This window comes from Cyclopterus lumpus, chromosome 23 (assembly GCF_009769545.1).
Source record: "Cyclopterus lumpus isolate fCycLum1 chromosome 23, fCycLum1.pri, whole genome shotgun sequence".
Classification (NCBI taxonomy): Eukaryota; Metazoa; Chordata; class Actinopteri; order Perciformes; family Cyclopteridae; genus Cyclopterus; species Cyclopterus lumpus.
The window spans coordinates 11,456,395-11,472,438 of NC_046988.1; the positions used below are offsets into that span (position 1 = coordinate 11,456,395).

The 16,044-nt window shown below is 43.7% G+C and overlaps 1 protein-coding gene across 1 annotated transcript in view; it reads right to left on the reverse strand.

Annotated features, from left to right (window-relative positions):
- Positions 1-436: 436 nt before the first annotated feature.
- Positions 437-16,044, reverse strand: part of sema3c (sema domain, immunoglobulin domain (Ig), short basic domain, secreted, (semaphorin) 3C) — a 35,618-nt gene continuing 20,010 nt past the window's right edge. The window contains 15 exon segments of the mRNA XM_034526481.1: positions 437-2,439; positions 3,328-3,458; positions 4,463-4,530; positions 5,446-5,603; positions 5,833-5,874; positions 6,488-6,555; positions 6,558-6,581; positions 8,410-8,632; positions 8,821-8,965; positions 10,336-10,405; positions 11,679-11,793; positions 11,885-12,027; positions 12,150-12,269; positions 13,249-13,339; positions 15,657-15,776. Coding sequence (XP_034382372.1) covers positions 2,014-2,439; positions 3,328-3,458; positions 4,463-4,530; positions 5,446-5,603; positions 5,833-5,874; positions 6,488-6,555; positions 6,558-6,581; positions 8,410-8,632; positions 8,821-8,965; positions 10,336-10,405; positions 11,679-11,793; positions 11,885-12,027; positions 12,150-12,269; positions 13,249-13,339; positions 15,657-15,776 — 1,944 coding nt within the window. The 3' untranslated portion in view covers positions 437-2,013.

Genomic DNA, 16,044 nt, shown 5'->3' on the forward strand with positions numbered 1-16,044 from the left:
AACCCACAGATTTCTTTGAAATTTAGGACAGTTGTTGTTTGAAAAGCTCTTAAACTTCAGCGTAATGTCGAACCCATTCATCTTCAGTCACTTTTTCAGAGCAGACAATCTCTTTCTGAGCGTTGATGGGTTTCCTGCAGACAGAACCAGGGTAGCGGTTTCCAGCTTTGTGCTAAGCTAAGCTAACCAGCTGTTGGCGCGGCTTCATATTTACAGTGCAGGCATGAGTGGTATCGATCTCTTTTGCCAGTAAGCAACTATATGTGTATTTCCCAAAAAATGTGTGAAGACTCAATAGGATGATATATATTCTATGATGATCATAGAATATAGGATAATCTATTTAGATGATGAATTGGCAAATCACAAAAAGACTACATTCACATTTGGAGAAATTACACCAATAAAGGTTTCGACAATAAAAGGCATGATCTTTCTGTAAAATTGAGATTCATCGGAACAGATTTATTCAGGCTATCACGACATTAATAAATAGAAATACATATGATTCACAACACTGAAGTTACACTGAGTTGAAGTTCACATGACGCCGGTCGCACAGCTTTATTAAACGTAGATCTTTTTTTCGAGGGAGAAAGTGAAACGAAAGTGAAAATGAAAATAATACTGTATGTCTCTGCAATTTGCAGATACAGTCATATGCTGGTGAATCATGTCGAAATTATGTACACATTTTCACAAACATCTGCACAACATTAAATTAAAAAGGATGAAACAAAAGAAAATATACTATGTACACAAGCAACGATTAATCTCTATCTACATTAACTACGTCTTTGGATAAAAAAAAAAAAAAAAAGGTCTATTCACAGAAGTCAAATAATGACTATTTCTGAATTGAAACGGCCCACTTTGCCGTCAACGACGTCGAAAGCATATTGTCACGTTTCAGCATAAGATTTGAACTACGCCGTAAAACTAAAATGTGCGAATCTGCTAGTTACTCAAAATGTGATCCAGGCAAGAATTAAGATCCCTCGACGCATTTCTATAAACATGCTTCTGTGCTATAAACAATGGAAGTATAAAACAATGTGCAGCTGATTTACAGTGAGGCAGATTCTCGTCCGTGTATCAAATGTTTGCAACAGATTCCCCCGCAGAATTTGATATGCTACTCTGTGTTTTACTACTATTTCTGTTTGGGTAACATCAGGATGTTAAGTTTGGCCTTTGAACTAATCCCTTGTTTAACATACACAGCGCTGTAATGTCACACTTTTTATTGGAACCACTTGCCATCTGTGCTTTGTATGATCGGTGCTGTTGTAGACAGCGTGAGAATCAGTCAACTCATGAGAAACCCCTTTTTTTCCTCACAAAAATTTACTCCGTATTACCTGATGTTTGCCCACACTGCCATTTCACTGAAACAGATACATCTTTGTTAGTTTAAAGTAAATAGACAAATGTGAGTAGAATCTAATAAAACACTAATATTATACTGTGAGACGGCGCTCGCTCTCAAGCATGCATCTGTCTCCCTTTTGTCCCTTTTCAATCTCCTCCATTAACCATGTTCATTTTCAAATGACCGCCTCTTTTTGTGAACAAAAGAACAAAATCCATCGTGAGCTTTTAATACCCGGCCAGGTCTAGTTTCCCTTCTAATATCGAAAAAAAATATGATACGATCATTGACCACAGCTGCGTCTCAAGGTGTGTTATCGCAAGCAATGTCGGCTCGGACCGCGGTTTATTAGTGCCACTCACAACCGGGCCACCTCGGTCTGTGTTGGGACTCTGCGACGGGGCAAATGAACTGCTCGTGGGTGCCTGTGGGTGTGCGTTGGTGGATGTCACGGCCATCTTGCTCACAGTACACCTCATGCAAGAATAAGAGATGTTGCCGAATGACAACTCCCCACACCCACCTCGCAGTGCAGCTGTGCAGTTTGAGATGAGAGTTGGAAAAAGGAAGGTCTGGGTTCGTGGGAAACAGCGTGGAGGTGTTTGTGTCAAGTTATCCGCCCCCCCCCTCCCCCCACCGTGTCAAACCTCCGGGAAGTGATTGCGCCGGTTGCGGCTCTTCCTCCGGTCCAGCAGGGGCTTCAGTTTGGCCAAGTCCCCCCGAAGAGGTCCGGGCGGCTGAGGCTGCTGCTGCTGCTGCTTCTGCTGGAGGTTCTGGAGCTGCTTCCTCTCTTTGCAGTACTGCTCCACGGCGAGGCTCTCTGCCGGACTGAAGGCCGCCAACAGGGTCTTGGGGTGCAGCGAGCTGGCCCAGGCCCACGGCGACTGCTGCTTGTCCGTCAGCACGCTCACCATGGCCTCGCTCAGCACTCGCAGGCGGATCTTGGCGACGGTGCGTTTGAAGCTGTTCTCGGTGGTCAGGCAGTAGTAGAGGCCCTGGTCGGACAGCTGCACGGAGCGGATGAGGAGGCCGTGCTCCGTGGAGACCACGCGGTCGCTCAGCTTCACCTGCGGTGGGCACAATTTGATTCTGTCATAACAACCCCACGGAGATGATCCGATACCACTTTTTAAGCCTTCTGATTCCAATCACAAGTACCGACCCAATATCAGTGCGTTAAAAACAAATATTATGAATATACTGTATATCATTCCGATATGTCCTTTAAGAGATCTGAAGGAATGTGTTCTTCATCAAAACACCCCACGAGGGAATTGTTTTGGGAAGAATGGTGCTCCTCCCTCCAGCATAGTTCTGTTTGATGTCCATTGGAATAAAAGGAATGATGGACATTTTGACATATTTTCTAGAGAACTTTCTGGAGGTGCCGAAATAATGAGACTAAACTGATGCTGACACTTTCAATGCAACAGCTTATTCCATTTCCACCGACCACTTTAAAACCAGCTGGGCCTTACTTTGGAAAAGACTCCAATGATTACACACCATAAAACTCAAGTGATTTATTTTAAGGCCAACTTCTATTCTCGTGGGGAAACGGCAATAAACGGCCATCACTCTGAGTCAACTCCACAGAGGTGAGAGCTTAATGCATGAAAGATTCTTCATGCACTCTTTCACAGCTTTATTTAATCTTTCACAGCCTTTCAAGGGGTTATAGGGGTGTCAAATATTTGCAAAACGGTTGCACCGCTGAGAATCCAGCCATAAGTGAAAGTCCATATCACGTTTGATCTGATTGCTATGACGTGTTTAATAGTCAATGTAATATAATCAATGTAATATAATCAATGTAATATAAATCGGTGTAATAAAACAAATAAAACCGGAGCAAGAAAAGGGACCTTTAATCCCGTCCACTTGTTTCATACGTGCAAAAGGCAGGGCTGTGATGTTGGACATTGACCTTTGACCCCTCTAATGGTCAAACTGACCTCTTTCCTCCTGTCGTTGTCCCTGTGAATGAGCCAGCGAATGGACGCCTGAGGAGACTTGGGAAGGCACTCCAGGAAGGTGGTGTTGTTTTTCACGCCGTACTGCGTCATCTCCACTGCGTTTCTGTAAGCTAACAAGGACACACAGACACACACACACACACACACACACACACACACACACACACACACACACACACACACCACAGAGAGTCAAGGGAGTCACGTCAGACGTCACTTGCTGACAGACACAAAGCCCACAGATGGACTCAAATCTGTCACTATTCCCGACTGTGAGAGGGAAATGTTTACACAGAGCTTAGCCGGACACCTGCAGCACGACCGATCTCCGCCCAGACTTCCTCAGACTGACAAAGACGACCGTCGAAGCTCTCGGTTTTCGTCTCCTTTATACGTGTAGTTTTTTGGTTGTTGCAGCTAAATGGTTCATCACTCAGCTGGATGTGCGACAGGGTTGTGACTAATTAGTGGTAATGGCCATATGGTTGGTTCCCCGAGCTCGTTTTAAATTTAGAGACGGAAATGGGACCCTCTGGGGAGCAAATCCTCTCCTCTCATTACAGTGCACCCTTTACTAGTGGGTGGGCTCTGCACGATGGATTTCTTGCAGCACCTGGACACACACGGCTCCGGTGTAAACAATTGCTATCCTATTGTTTAGGTTGTATTTACAGTTTTGCCATCAAATGTAGATTTATTTTTACAATAGCTGGGGAAATACTTTAACTGACTTGATACGGATACAGAGCGTAGATACCTATTTATATGTTTATATGCATACTGTCGCATACTTTAGCTTTTTGGACACTTAAAATAGAAGTTAAAAACACAACATTGACATATTATCACCTTATACATTTCTTTGGGCTGACATGTTTACCTATTATCCTCCTTACACGTAGAGACATTCACGTTCATAGCTCCATAGTGCCGGGAAGGCAGCTTACGGGGGGGTTTATCTGAGCTTGAGGTTAAAGAAAGATGTAATTTGTGGGCCGTAAAATCTTAACAAAGAGCTAAAAGAGGCTAAGCTCTGTAGAGCTGAGGGAAAAATGCAAAGTCGGGTGGAAATGCAATTAACCATAAACATATTGATCAGTGCAGCTTTAATTACCTTTCAGATTGAATCCTCTGCATTGAGTGAGTGGATTTCCATGCATAATGTCCTGCCTTCTGCTTCTCCTAGAAAAGGAAAAGGGAAATAGCGGAGAGTATCAATACGCGACAGCTAAATAGAAAACCAACACACGACCTTCCTCCTCGCATGTTCGTCTCGAGCTGCCAGTGCAAAGACAATATGAATAAGAATCTGACTGTTGTTCCTCTCAGTCGTGCACACTCCTACAGAACAGCTTGAGGAGAGGAGCATGTCAACGGCGGACGCCTTTCAGACACGTTTTCCTGCAGGAAAAACAAGGGGCCGCTCTCTTTTTCTTCTCTCTCCTGCGACCAAACTAAACTTGACCTGCGTCTGACTGTAATGTCAAGAGACAACCCAGACCTGGAAGAGGACAGAGGGGTATCGGTTCGGAGGCGAGGTGTCGCCTTGTCTGTGTTATGTCTAGATGGAGCCACAAAAAGGCAGAATTAGCGATGTCCTACACTGATGTGCTACACCGAAGTGTGCACTGAAGGCTTCCAGTCGTGTGATCTTTTTGCCCCTCACACGTTGTGAGCAGCTCTCTTTCCTGATCTTCTTTAATAACACACTGTTGCACATCATCTGTTCCCCACATTCAGTATCTGGCTCGATTGATTTGCCATTTGTTGTATAACTGATGAATACTACTTTGGTTGTCTATTGGAAAGTCCACCAGGGCAAATTGGGGAAAAGGGAATACTGCCCGCTATTCAACGATGCTGGTGTTTATTTAACGCTCGTAAAAGTTTTTAATAGCTGCCTCCATGACTAATCAACACCTGCAAGCCCTTATTAACACAGAAAAAGACTTGTATTGGGGCTTAAAGGCCCGCATAGTGTTTTTGTTCCTACACTGCCATGAGAACAACCCTTGGCGGACACTCGATACTTCTAGGTACTGAATAACGCCACCAAAGCGCAGTGATGAACCCCCGAAGCTGTAAATCTCTTCGTACCTTTTGCCGGTGGGATAGAAGCGCGAGCAGCTGAGGCCGTCCCAGGCGCAGTAGGGGTCTCTGGCGAGGCAGCAGTCGGCGCATGCCGAGCCGTAAGCGTGACAACGGTGCAGGAGACCTGCGACACCCCCGAACTCCGAGCTGACGTACAGCTGTTGCTGTAAAGTAAACAGTTCAATATCAGCCGCCCTGTTTGTCTTCATAAGTGGCCGGCTGACAGGAAAAATGAGGCAGCGCGCCGAAACAATACGCCCTTATTATTTCCTCGCCTTCGGGAGGCTTATCGTGCACAGGAGAGTTCTGTTTCGTGCATTACATAGTAGCTGCACAGACAATTAATAACATATTAAAACCATACAACTGCACTTAACAAATGAGGTATCTTACTTTTTTGAGGATATTCTCAAGGTTGGTAACAGGAGCTTGATCCTGAAATAAATAGCACATACAGGAAGTGAGTTAGGAGCTTTCACGACATCGTGCACAGTTATTTAATCAAAATCTAAAAGGAATAGTTGGGAACATGTTGGGGAAATGAGCAGAGAACAGCTTTATTTAATAAAACAAACACGTTTAGCAAGCCATTTAAGATCAGATTTTTTGCCAGATGTATATTTTTTTTTTTGAAAACTATTTGAGTATAAATCTCCTCTGATTGATGAGGCGCTTTTGGTGCCGTGGAGGATCAAAGGCCTTAGCATCTGATCACAGGTTTATCACGCTTTTCGTGATATCGAGGAGATAAAAGAGCACGTGGTGAAGGTTTCACTCGGGGCAACGAATAGACTCTCGCAGTGTGTGAGTGTGTGAGGTTTCCCATCACTCCACGCTGCAGAACATCCATTGCTGAATGCCACCCGGTTTCTGTTGTCCGCTCATGGGACCTCTGTGTTGTGGCCACAACCACCCACCCCCCCCCCCCCCCCCCCGACCCCCCCCCCCCCCCCCCCCCCCCCCCCCCCCCCCCCCCCTCCTCTCTGCCTTGATTCCAGAGGATGAAAGTAAGAGATAATTATAGAAAAAATAAAAAAAATAAACAGACAGCTGACCTTAACACTTCCAGCTCCTCCAGGATCAGATCTTGGTGCAGGGATTGATTGCTTGGCAGACAATCACCTTCTGTACTGTACCTTTGTCTGGGGCAGAAAGCACACACACGTCCTCGAGTTGTAATGACACGCAACGCATTAATAACAACCGTTGTGAAACAGATACGACAGAAAAAAAACAAGTCATGTTTGCTTTGAATTAGGGACAATAGCCGCGGACATATTTATAGCAAAATCAACTGCGGCAGGGGTGAGAATGGAAGCTCTTAAGCCCCACGCAAAGGGAGGACAAGGGTCACGCAGAAAAGGGCAAGATTCAACACAATCATCATCAATAAGGTTTTTTTTTTTTTTTGGGTGTGGGGGGTTGTCCTGGGAGTTGGATCAGGGAGTTCCAGTAACAGCTCCTCTGGACACGCCCGATAAAAGCGTCTCTCCCTCAAAGCGGCATTTACGGGGCTTCATTCGGTTTCTCCCGGCCTGGAGAAACCGAATGAAGAGACTGCCTGATAAACACAAGCAGCTGTGAGAGAGAGAGAGAGAGAGGAGAGAGAGACGAGAGAGATGAGAGAGAGAGAGATGAGAGACGAAGAGAGAGAGAGAGAGAGCTGCTTTCTGAATGCCAACAAGTGGACACGCACAAGCACGAATGCACTCATAATATGTGTGTGCAAGCCCACACATATTATTCTGTTTAACAGCCATTTTGAGAGAAACGGAAACAAGAGACATAATATATATTCTACACTTGTGCTCTCAGGAACATTTAATCTCACAATCAGTCCTTCATTCGCAGGTTTCCTTCCACCTGCAGGGTTTTTGTCATCCGATTTAAATAAAAATATGCAAGGAGAAAGCGCTCTCCGAAAGACCTTGTCTTATTGCACCGTCGATGACCTCGTTTCTGCTACATGCTGTTTCAGGCTGTCTGTGTTTTTAAAATTGGCCACCACACCCACAGTGTACTCTGCCCTCTGCTATCTGTTGTTATGATTACCAGCTGTGGCAACAGGTCTCCCCCTAACAATCATTCAATGTTTTATTGCCTTCATTATCCTGTAAATGTGTTTCCTTATAATAGCGTCAGCTACAGTAAATCATAAGGAAGCATTATTACCTAGAAAAAAAGTAGAACATCTGCAAAGATATAAGATAAAAGATATATCTAATATCCTGCTTAATACACATTTTGGTCTCTGAAACAATTTGAAGGCATCCTACACGTTTGTTTATATTGACAGAAAACAATATTATCTGATATATCATTAGCAGATGTGTTACATTTTTAAATATTGGTATCAGTATCAGCCTAAACAAGTATTAAAGTTCCATTTCGATTGTAAAGGAGCAGCCCTACTAAAAAATGATGTTCCCATTCAGCTAAATTGCATTTTGGATCACATTTCAAGGGAAATGTATTTTCTCTCGGATTACTTTTTTTTTTAAACATGTGGTTCATGAACTGAATGGAAACAAAACAAAAAAAAAGGAAAAGTTTGTTTGTTATGTAACTTAAAACAAGTTAAAAAGAAAAACTTTTACTTTTTGTTTTAACACATGAGAAGCGGTCTCCTGGGTGAAAGTCCTGTGTTTGTTTCACCCATTCATCTCCTCCTGTGGACTTTGGTATTGGTGAAAGGTATTTTTAGGAAAGGTATTTTTAGGGGACCCGGTCAAAAGGAGTGCTCTTCCTTGCATCACAAAATAAACTTTTCACTTATTTTAAGAAAAACAGTTTTTGGAGGATATCCATTATATTTCCATTCATATTGTCCTGTCAGCGCATTTTAGCATGACGTCAACATACAATATAAAACATTGTATAGATTATGTGACCCTAGGAAATTATCTCTACAGAAAACCCCAAAGTTGGCTGTTCTTTGCTGCAACCTGCCAGACCGGTCTACATGCATACCTGTGCCCAGGAAGAGCACTTGGTAGTTGCCGTCGGCAGCCGTGACCTGGTCCACTGCCACTGACGTGTATTTGTAGTCGGCGTTGGTCCGAACCACCAGCGGCCTCCTTCCCACTGGGTAGATGGGGTTGAACATGACTGGGTGGTTTCGCACAAAGGTCACCACGTCGTCTGGAAACTCCTTTGTTGTGTGAATGTCAGGTGTGAAGGCTCCACCAGGACACTGGAGAAACAAAAGGAAATGTCTTTTGAGTAATGTTATGACATTTACTAACAGGCTAATAATACAAGATTTGATTTCGCCCTACTCTTTCTTCTGGCTTGAAATATTTAAGGAGGTATGGTTCATAAATTCAGTTGTGGAATCATCCACTAAATATGGATGAACGAATGGCCCAGAAATGAACTCACAGTTCCGGGCCTCGGGTAAGGGATGCGTCCTTGGAAGGCCACCCACTGGAAGTTGGGCCCTTCTCTGTGAGCGAAGGGCCCGTTGAAGACGGTGAGGATGTCGGCCATGTTGTACACACACACTGCAGAGCCTTTAAACACGGAGCTGAGGAAATGAGATGCATACTTTCAAGGAAACACAACAGTGGGAACCTCCTAAACTCACAACCTCGAGACCCACCCAGCTAAAGTATTCTGCACTTGTTTATTAGGATCTCTGTTTCTAAGGGTGTGCAAGTTATGGAGTCTGGGCAGAACCAAAGCCCCTCTCCGGGGGGTGGGGGGGGGGGGGGGCTTACCTATTTCCCACCTCATTGATCTGATGCGGCTTGGCTAAGCCATTTAAAAACACACACACAAATCTCTGTTGAAAAGGAGAACAGAAGCACATTGTGTGAAGTGGAGACGGAGGACGAATCACAGTGTGGAGAAAGCCATAACATTGAGGTAAAAGACCTCCAGGACCCCACTGTTTGGTTTGGCTGTGTTCTTTGAGCCAGGATACTCGACTGCAACCTTTCTATGATCCCGAGCTAACAAGTGGATCGAGGGCCTGTGGCAGGATCCGGATCAAGTGACCATTCCTTTAAACCTCCTAATTTGCCGTGCAACCCTGCTGACTGTGACCTTCGGGCTAATTGAGAGACGTTGAATCTGTTTATTCAGCGTTTCTTTAATTACCACAGAGGTTTTAATGGGTGAACTTTGCTTTCATAATTTTCTAAAAAATTAAATAAAAGATCATGATGTTGAAATGTTATTCATCATCATTTTAATAGCAGTGTGAATTATAAAATGTGCTTAAATGGGGTTCTTCTTTGATCTACTGAGGTAGGAGAGTTTAAGAATTTAATTTTGATTAATTGTCCCAAATTGGGTTGAGGAAATACTACATTTACTGTCAGAGTATTAGTAGGGATAAGGACTGGGTAAAAGATACAATGAAATCAATAAAAAAAATACAAATCACAAAACACCTACGTGGTATTGTACTGTATTTGTCTCTTTCTCTTTTACTTTCACAGAAGCTGGTTGGTTTACAGTCTTTTAGGATACTTTTCAAACATGGCATTCATACAATACTTATTAAATATAAAGTGAAAGGTGATCATATTCCTTCTTGTTTTCTCTAAAACATAACAAACAAGGCTCATGCGTCACCAATCTGGAAACTGCAATAAAACTCATTATCTCCTGCTGTGTCGTATTACATAATCCGTATCAATGCGTACTCTAAATATATATATATATATCTCACGCAGCAAAAATAATGCTCTGCTGCTTACAATCATGAGGACCAAACATCAAAACGAAGGCCATGTGGTGGAGCCACCAGGACGTTCTGCAACATGACGTCTTTATGTAACAGGGCCCTTTGACGAGCACATCCCCTCCCGCTGATATCCAGTCAGTTATTAACATAACCGCTGAGGCCTGCAGGAATGTTACACTTGGCTTCATCGGCGGCGGCCTTACCTTGTGGATGTGAAGACTCCAAACACCAACAGGCCCTTGGGCTGATCGGTTTCCAGCAAAAACACATTTTCTGAAAAGGAAAAAAACGCACATGTGCAAACGTGTGATATTAATATTACCTTCAACTAATTCCCTATATCCCGGATCAGTGCCAGAAAGTGAATTCATAAATGCACATGTTGACAGATTGACTGGTGTGATGAGCTAAATGGAAAAGCAGCTTTGCGAGCTCAGGTTTGTAGTTTTCAAAAGGTGAGGAGCAAGGATTGGAATAATGTGTTCATAAACCAATAGAGGAGAGCGGGGTAATGTGGGACACCGGGTAATGTGAGACACCCCCTGTATCTAGAAAACGGAACACATTTGTGGTAATGTGACCATTATGTTTTCAAGCCCCTCCCATTCCACCCTTGCCATGAAGGAGAAGTTGGTGCTGGTGCTGTGGTAAGTATGTTTTTTCACAAAAATGTCTTTTTTTGCATGTAAAAGTAAATTTTCTTGCTGTGAACTAAATCAACTGTTGTGTCAAAGCAAATTGATTCAGGTAGAAACACTTATATCATACATGTTGATGAACTTCCAACATAAAACCATGTGATTGATGCTAGCTGAAGATTAGCCTGAATTGCTAGGAGATGTGTTTTTTTCTAAAACAGTGGCTGTGGGGCACAAGTTAAGTTGAGTCTTAAACATATTTTAGTGTAATATTACATTACATATGTTTTATTGTTAATGTCATAAACATTGTAGAAAAGCCATCATGCCAAGAAACTACACCAGGAAGACAACCTGGGGCCAAACACCCCTCGCAGAGATGGAGAGTGCAGCCGCTGAGGTCATGCAAGACACAAGACCACTTTTTTAAAAACAATCATATTTTCACTGTCCTTTGTCCTGAAGACATTCTAATAATGTACATTGCTAGGAAACATCTTGAATGAATGGGAAATGTGTACATTTTACTGATATATCATTTTAGCTCGCCTAGAGGGGAGCAAATGTAAAAAATGTGTCACATTACCCCGCTCTCCCCTACGACGCAACCAAAAAAACAACAGAACAATTGTTATGAAAGTTGATAAAGGGGCTACGGCCCTAATCCAGACCAAACAAAGGAAGTTCCGTGGATTGTTTACGGAGAAAAGAATCGCTGGAAACGTTGGAACGAAAAATGGCGAGTTTTGGGGAATTAGGATGGTCTCGAATTTTCTAAAACACAACGTTTGTTTCACAGTGGTTTAACGGAGCACGAAAAACATAACGGAGCACGGCAGTCATGCAACCAATAAGAGGCAATGTACAAACATGCAGAAAAAAAAACACGTTCCTTTCGCTTGACTCACCCAGTTCGTCAAAGTGCGTTTCGGTGCCGTCGTCCTCCAGAACTGAACACACCATCCTGGCCTTCAGGAAGGTGGTCCATTTGTTCACCAGGCTCCGCTGTCCTCCGATGTCACTCTGCGGACAAAAGCTGCACATAGAAACTACGAAAACCCCCCGCAAAACAGCACAGTGTCCATCCATGTAGGCACATGCAAAGGACACTCACCGGACACACTCTGGCCACCATGGTGTGGATATTTTTTGTGTTTCCACTGTTGTCTGTCAGCCTCTCGCGGAAGAAAAAATACAATTTGGCATCGTTGGGGTCTGTTCCGTCGGGTATCAGGTGGGCGTCAATGAAGATTGGCTCTGAATGTAAAAAACAAGGAATACATGGAGAATTTAACAATCGATAAAATAAAAATGAAACATATTTGTGTAAATTCATCAATATGTGTATTTATATGAATTTTTAAAATCTTTGTTCTCACCACTAAGCCACTTAGAGTTGTGCTGGTCTGTTCGCACTGCGTTTCTCTTGGTCAGGCTCCTGAAGATGGCAGCATCGGTCCCCATGAAGTCAATATACATGCCTGAGAACAGCTCCTGGTCTAGAAGAAACACACAGCAAATCAACAACGGGCTCACATATTTTGCAGAGCCAAAAACAACTACGATTGACTGTGCAGCGCTTCTAGAAACCAAGAAAATAAGAAAAACTGTGTCAGACATTTAACATAATATAGATAAAATATATAGTTGTTTCTTTGACTGATAAATCATGTTTTATGAATGGGTTTCTGCTGCTAATAAGACACTTTGTTCTTGCATTCCTTTACTCTCACTCCATCATCAATCAGGTCTGGAGTATGTGTACGGAGGATGTGGGACAAATCGGGGTAGGATTAAAGGGATATGGCCCGCATCCGAGCTGCCTGGCTAAGCAGGGAGCGTTGACGGCACAGGCGGCCACAGAGGGTTCAAAACATGCGGATGGGGAGGCGAAGTGCGGATCTTATCGAGCCCAGACACTGCCTCTGATTCTCGGAGGCTCTCGGGAGCCGCAGCAGTGCTTCACCGGCCCTTCGCTCTGACCTCGACTCCATTTGGCAGAGCACCTTCCTTCCTACCCCCTCTACCCCCCCGTCTCTGTTGGCAAACGCATGCTGCTGACGCCGCCATGCTCAGATGTCAGAAAGCAGAGCTCAGGGTGCAATGTGTCGCCTTTAGCCGTGTCAACGGCAACCCAACACTCCTCGACCAATCAGAGAGAGAGGGACAGAGAGGGCCCGGCCGGAAGGAGAGGGCACTTCGGTGCTTTGTGTTTGACGTGCATTGAAGTCGAATCCTCACTTTTTATTAACCGTTATGACACCGACTGATATTTGATGGCTGGCGTTGCTAAGAGACGCACCGCTGACTCGAGGAGATACCGAACAAATCAAATTACAGGACCAAAACACAACGGAATGGCCCTTTGCTACCGTAGGAAAAACAAACTAAACTTAAATCTGTTTTCGGTATTACCAACTTTTCAGGATAAAAAAAAAAGAGACAGAAGCCATGAAGGGGGAGCTAGGAAACACGTACTGATCATGACGGAGGCTGTGTTCACTTGAGGGTTGAAGGAGCACCTCCCCTTTCCAGATTCCGTCCTGGAATCGATGTGAAATACTTGTTCCTGTGTGAGAAAAGAGGAAGTCAGAGATTGTGGAGACAGTTTCATATGATGAGCCCAGTGGCCTCTACCGCAATAAAACCGCAAGTAGTAGCACGCCCAATGTCCCACTAGGTAGCTTTGCTCACGTTCCCCTCCCTTTTGGTTCTAAGCACTGAAACGCTCCTGCGTTAACGGTCCAGTGTGGAGCAGTAAAAAAAAAAAAGAAGAAGAACATTCCATTTGGGAGGAATTTCCCTGCAAATTTGTTGGATAGCATCTCAGGTGGAACGTCAGCCAAGTTTAAAACGCCCTCCTTGTGGTGGACTGGACGGTCCAAACGCCTTTTACAGTATAACTTTGGGCACATTTACAGATCTTTTCCTGTCTCTCCTATTAAGCTCTGGTGCACGGCTGGTGGTGCTTCCTTGAATGGTGATGAAGTGACGTCGGCCGAGGAGTATTTTCCAGGAAAACGTGTCTGTTCGCCAAACAACTCCATCTGGTGAGCCAGGTCATTAACCTCTACACTGCGAAGAGAGTGCCTTTTAAGTAATTTGATGAACTGTTAAAGCCCCCCTCCTCTTCCTCCCCATGCACTCAGAAATGGGTTTCGCTTCGATTGTTTGACCTTCACCTTGAAGAAAGATGCCGTTGCAGATTTTGATGCCAAAAGGCTGTTTTCACATTCATCTGCAGAGGAACGTTTATTTTCTCCACTCAAAAGGTTTAATTGGTACTTTAATTAAACATTTAATGCCTTAAAACATCTGGAGGAGATCTTTAATCTTAAATGTTTTTTCTTTTACAGGGAATATCTGATACGAGTGTAACTTCCTTGAGTGTCGGTATCACGCCCTATAAAAGATTTAAAGACTAAATGAAAGACTAACTCAGTAAGATGGACATTTATTGCCGTGGCGAATTTAACTACTCATCTAAAAACAAGACACAAAACCTGTGACCCATGCAGAGGACCTACAGTATCTTCCCGTCGCAGCCCCTCCAGCCAGTCTGAACACAACATAATAGTCTCGGGCACGTTCGCACGGCACAGCTTGTTATACTTACCAGATCCCTACTTCTGGAGACATGTTTGAGCTCCGAAGTTGCAAACAGAGCAGTCATGCCTTTCAAACAAACCCCCCCCCCCCAAATGACAAAAGGCACCGCGATGCGGAAAGAGCCTGGCCGGGAGCTCGGCCGCTCTGCTTATTAGCGCTTTGGCAGCCGTCTTTGGCAGTCTGTGGCTAAATGCCGTTCACTCAGTGAGCACTTTTCTCTTTTCTCTCTTCCTCGCTCCCACTTCCAGAGCCGCGTGGCCGGAGATGACAGCGCATCAGCTGACACCAAGGCTCCATTTTTAACCCTCTTATCCTCAGCATCTCCTCTCATGTAACTTCATATGAAAATTTCGCTCATATGAAGTTATGGAGTCTATCTTTTCGTGCAGTGACACTTCCAAACTCTTTTTAGTACGGTAAACAAATGAGCTATTGTTAGACACAACCGCTATCTGACGCCGGTCATAATTTAATATCAGGCGAAGATACACTGCAATGAGATTATTGCAATTTCATGTGCACATGGTTGTCATCATCTACCGCATACATTTACATTCCTAGGCGACTAGACAGATAGATTACGACAATGTTGTTCTCCTTCTAGTATCGAGTGTTGTAAATACATTCTATTTCATATTTTTGCAGCCGCCAATCAATATCAATCACTTATGTTTTGTTTCGAATCCCTAAATAATGAGTTAAAATCGGGAGTCATTAAAAAATTCGCATCCCACGAGAATTTTACAAGAAATGAATGACATTTTTTGGGGTTTACTTGCTCTGGGTGGCAGTATTCCCACCACTTTGACTATATTCCGCGCTCATGAGGGACCTTAACAGTGAACACTATTTTTAGGGCGTAACAAAGAATAAGAATTATGAATTACTGTCTCAAAAAAGTAATGAGGACACAAATTACACTAACTCAATTATGTTAGCGTAATTAGTTTTTTGGTTTAAATAACCACTGGGGAACCACTGCATGTTCTTTTTGCTCATTAATTTTAGCTGTATATTTAAGTCTAAATACTTTAATTTAGGATACCAGATGTTTTTTACACTTCCAAGACCACGTCAGTGGGGGAAATCCTAAAGTATTTAAATCGCCAACCGAAGGGAACAAACTACCAAACTACATGGACGGTGTCGGGATCTCCAGCTTCTCAACGGCTACAATAACGTCTGTGTTGACCACCAGGCCAACGTCTCCCAAAACATGGTTTACGCCGCCGAGAGTTTGTATATTCAGTGAAGTGAATCCGTCAACGTGCGCCCACCTCTGGTCTGCGGCCCCTGTTGACGTACACGCAGACGGGGCTGTACGCTCCGCTGCCACACATGAACAGATGTGTCCTGTTATACGGCTGCACCACCCGGATGAAGTTCCCACAGCCGTGCTGCAAGGCATCGATAAACAAAGAGAGACACGGAAAGAGTTCAGTAGGTTAGAAACAACAATAAAAATGTCACCGAGGTGAATTACAGTGAAATGTTAAACCAGGCAGTAAAACATTATATTTCATAATGTATCGGGGGTCTCACGTCACTTCACGTGGCTTCTGAGAGAAGACAGTGTTCCTTCGCACAGAATATATAGAAATTTGAATTTATAGGCAGTAAAACGCAAAATTTTTCTATTTAATACACTCTGGAGTTTTACTGCTG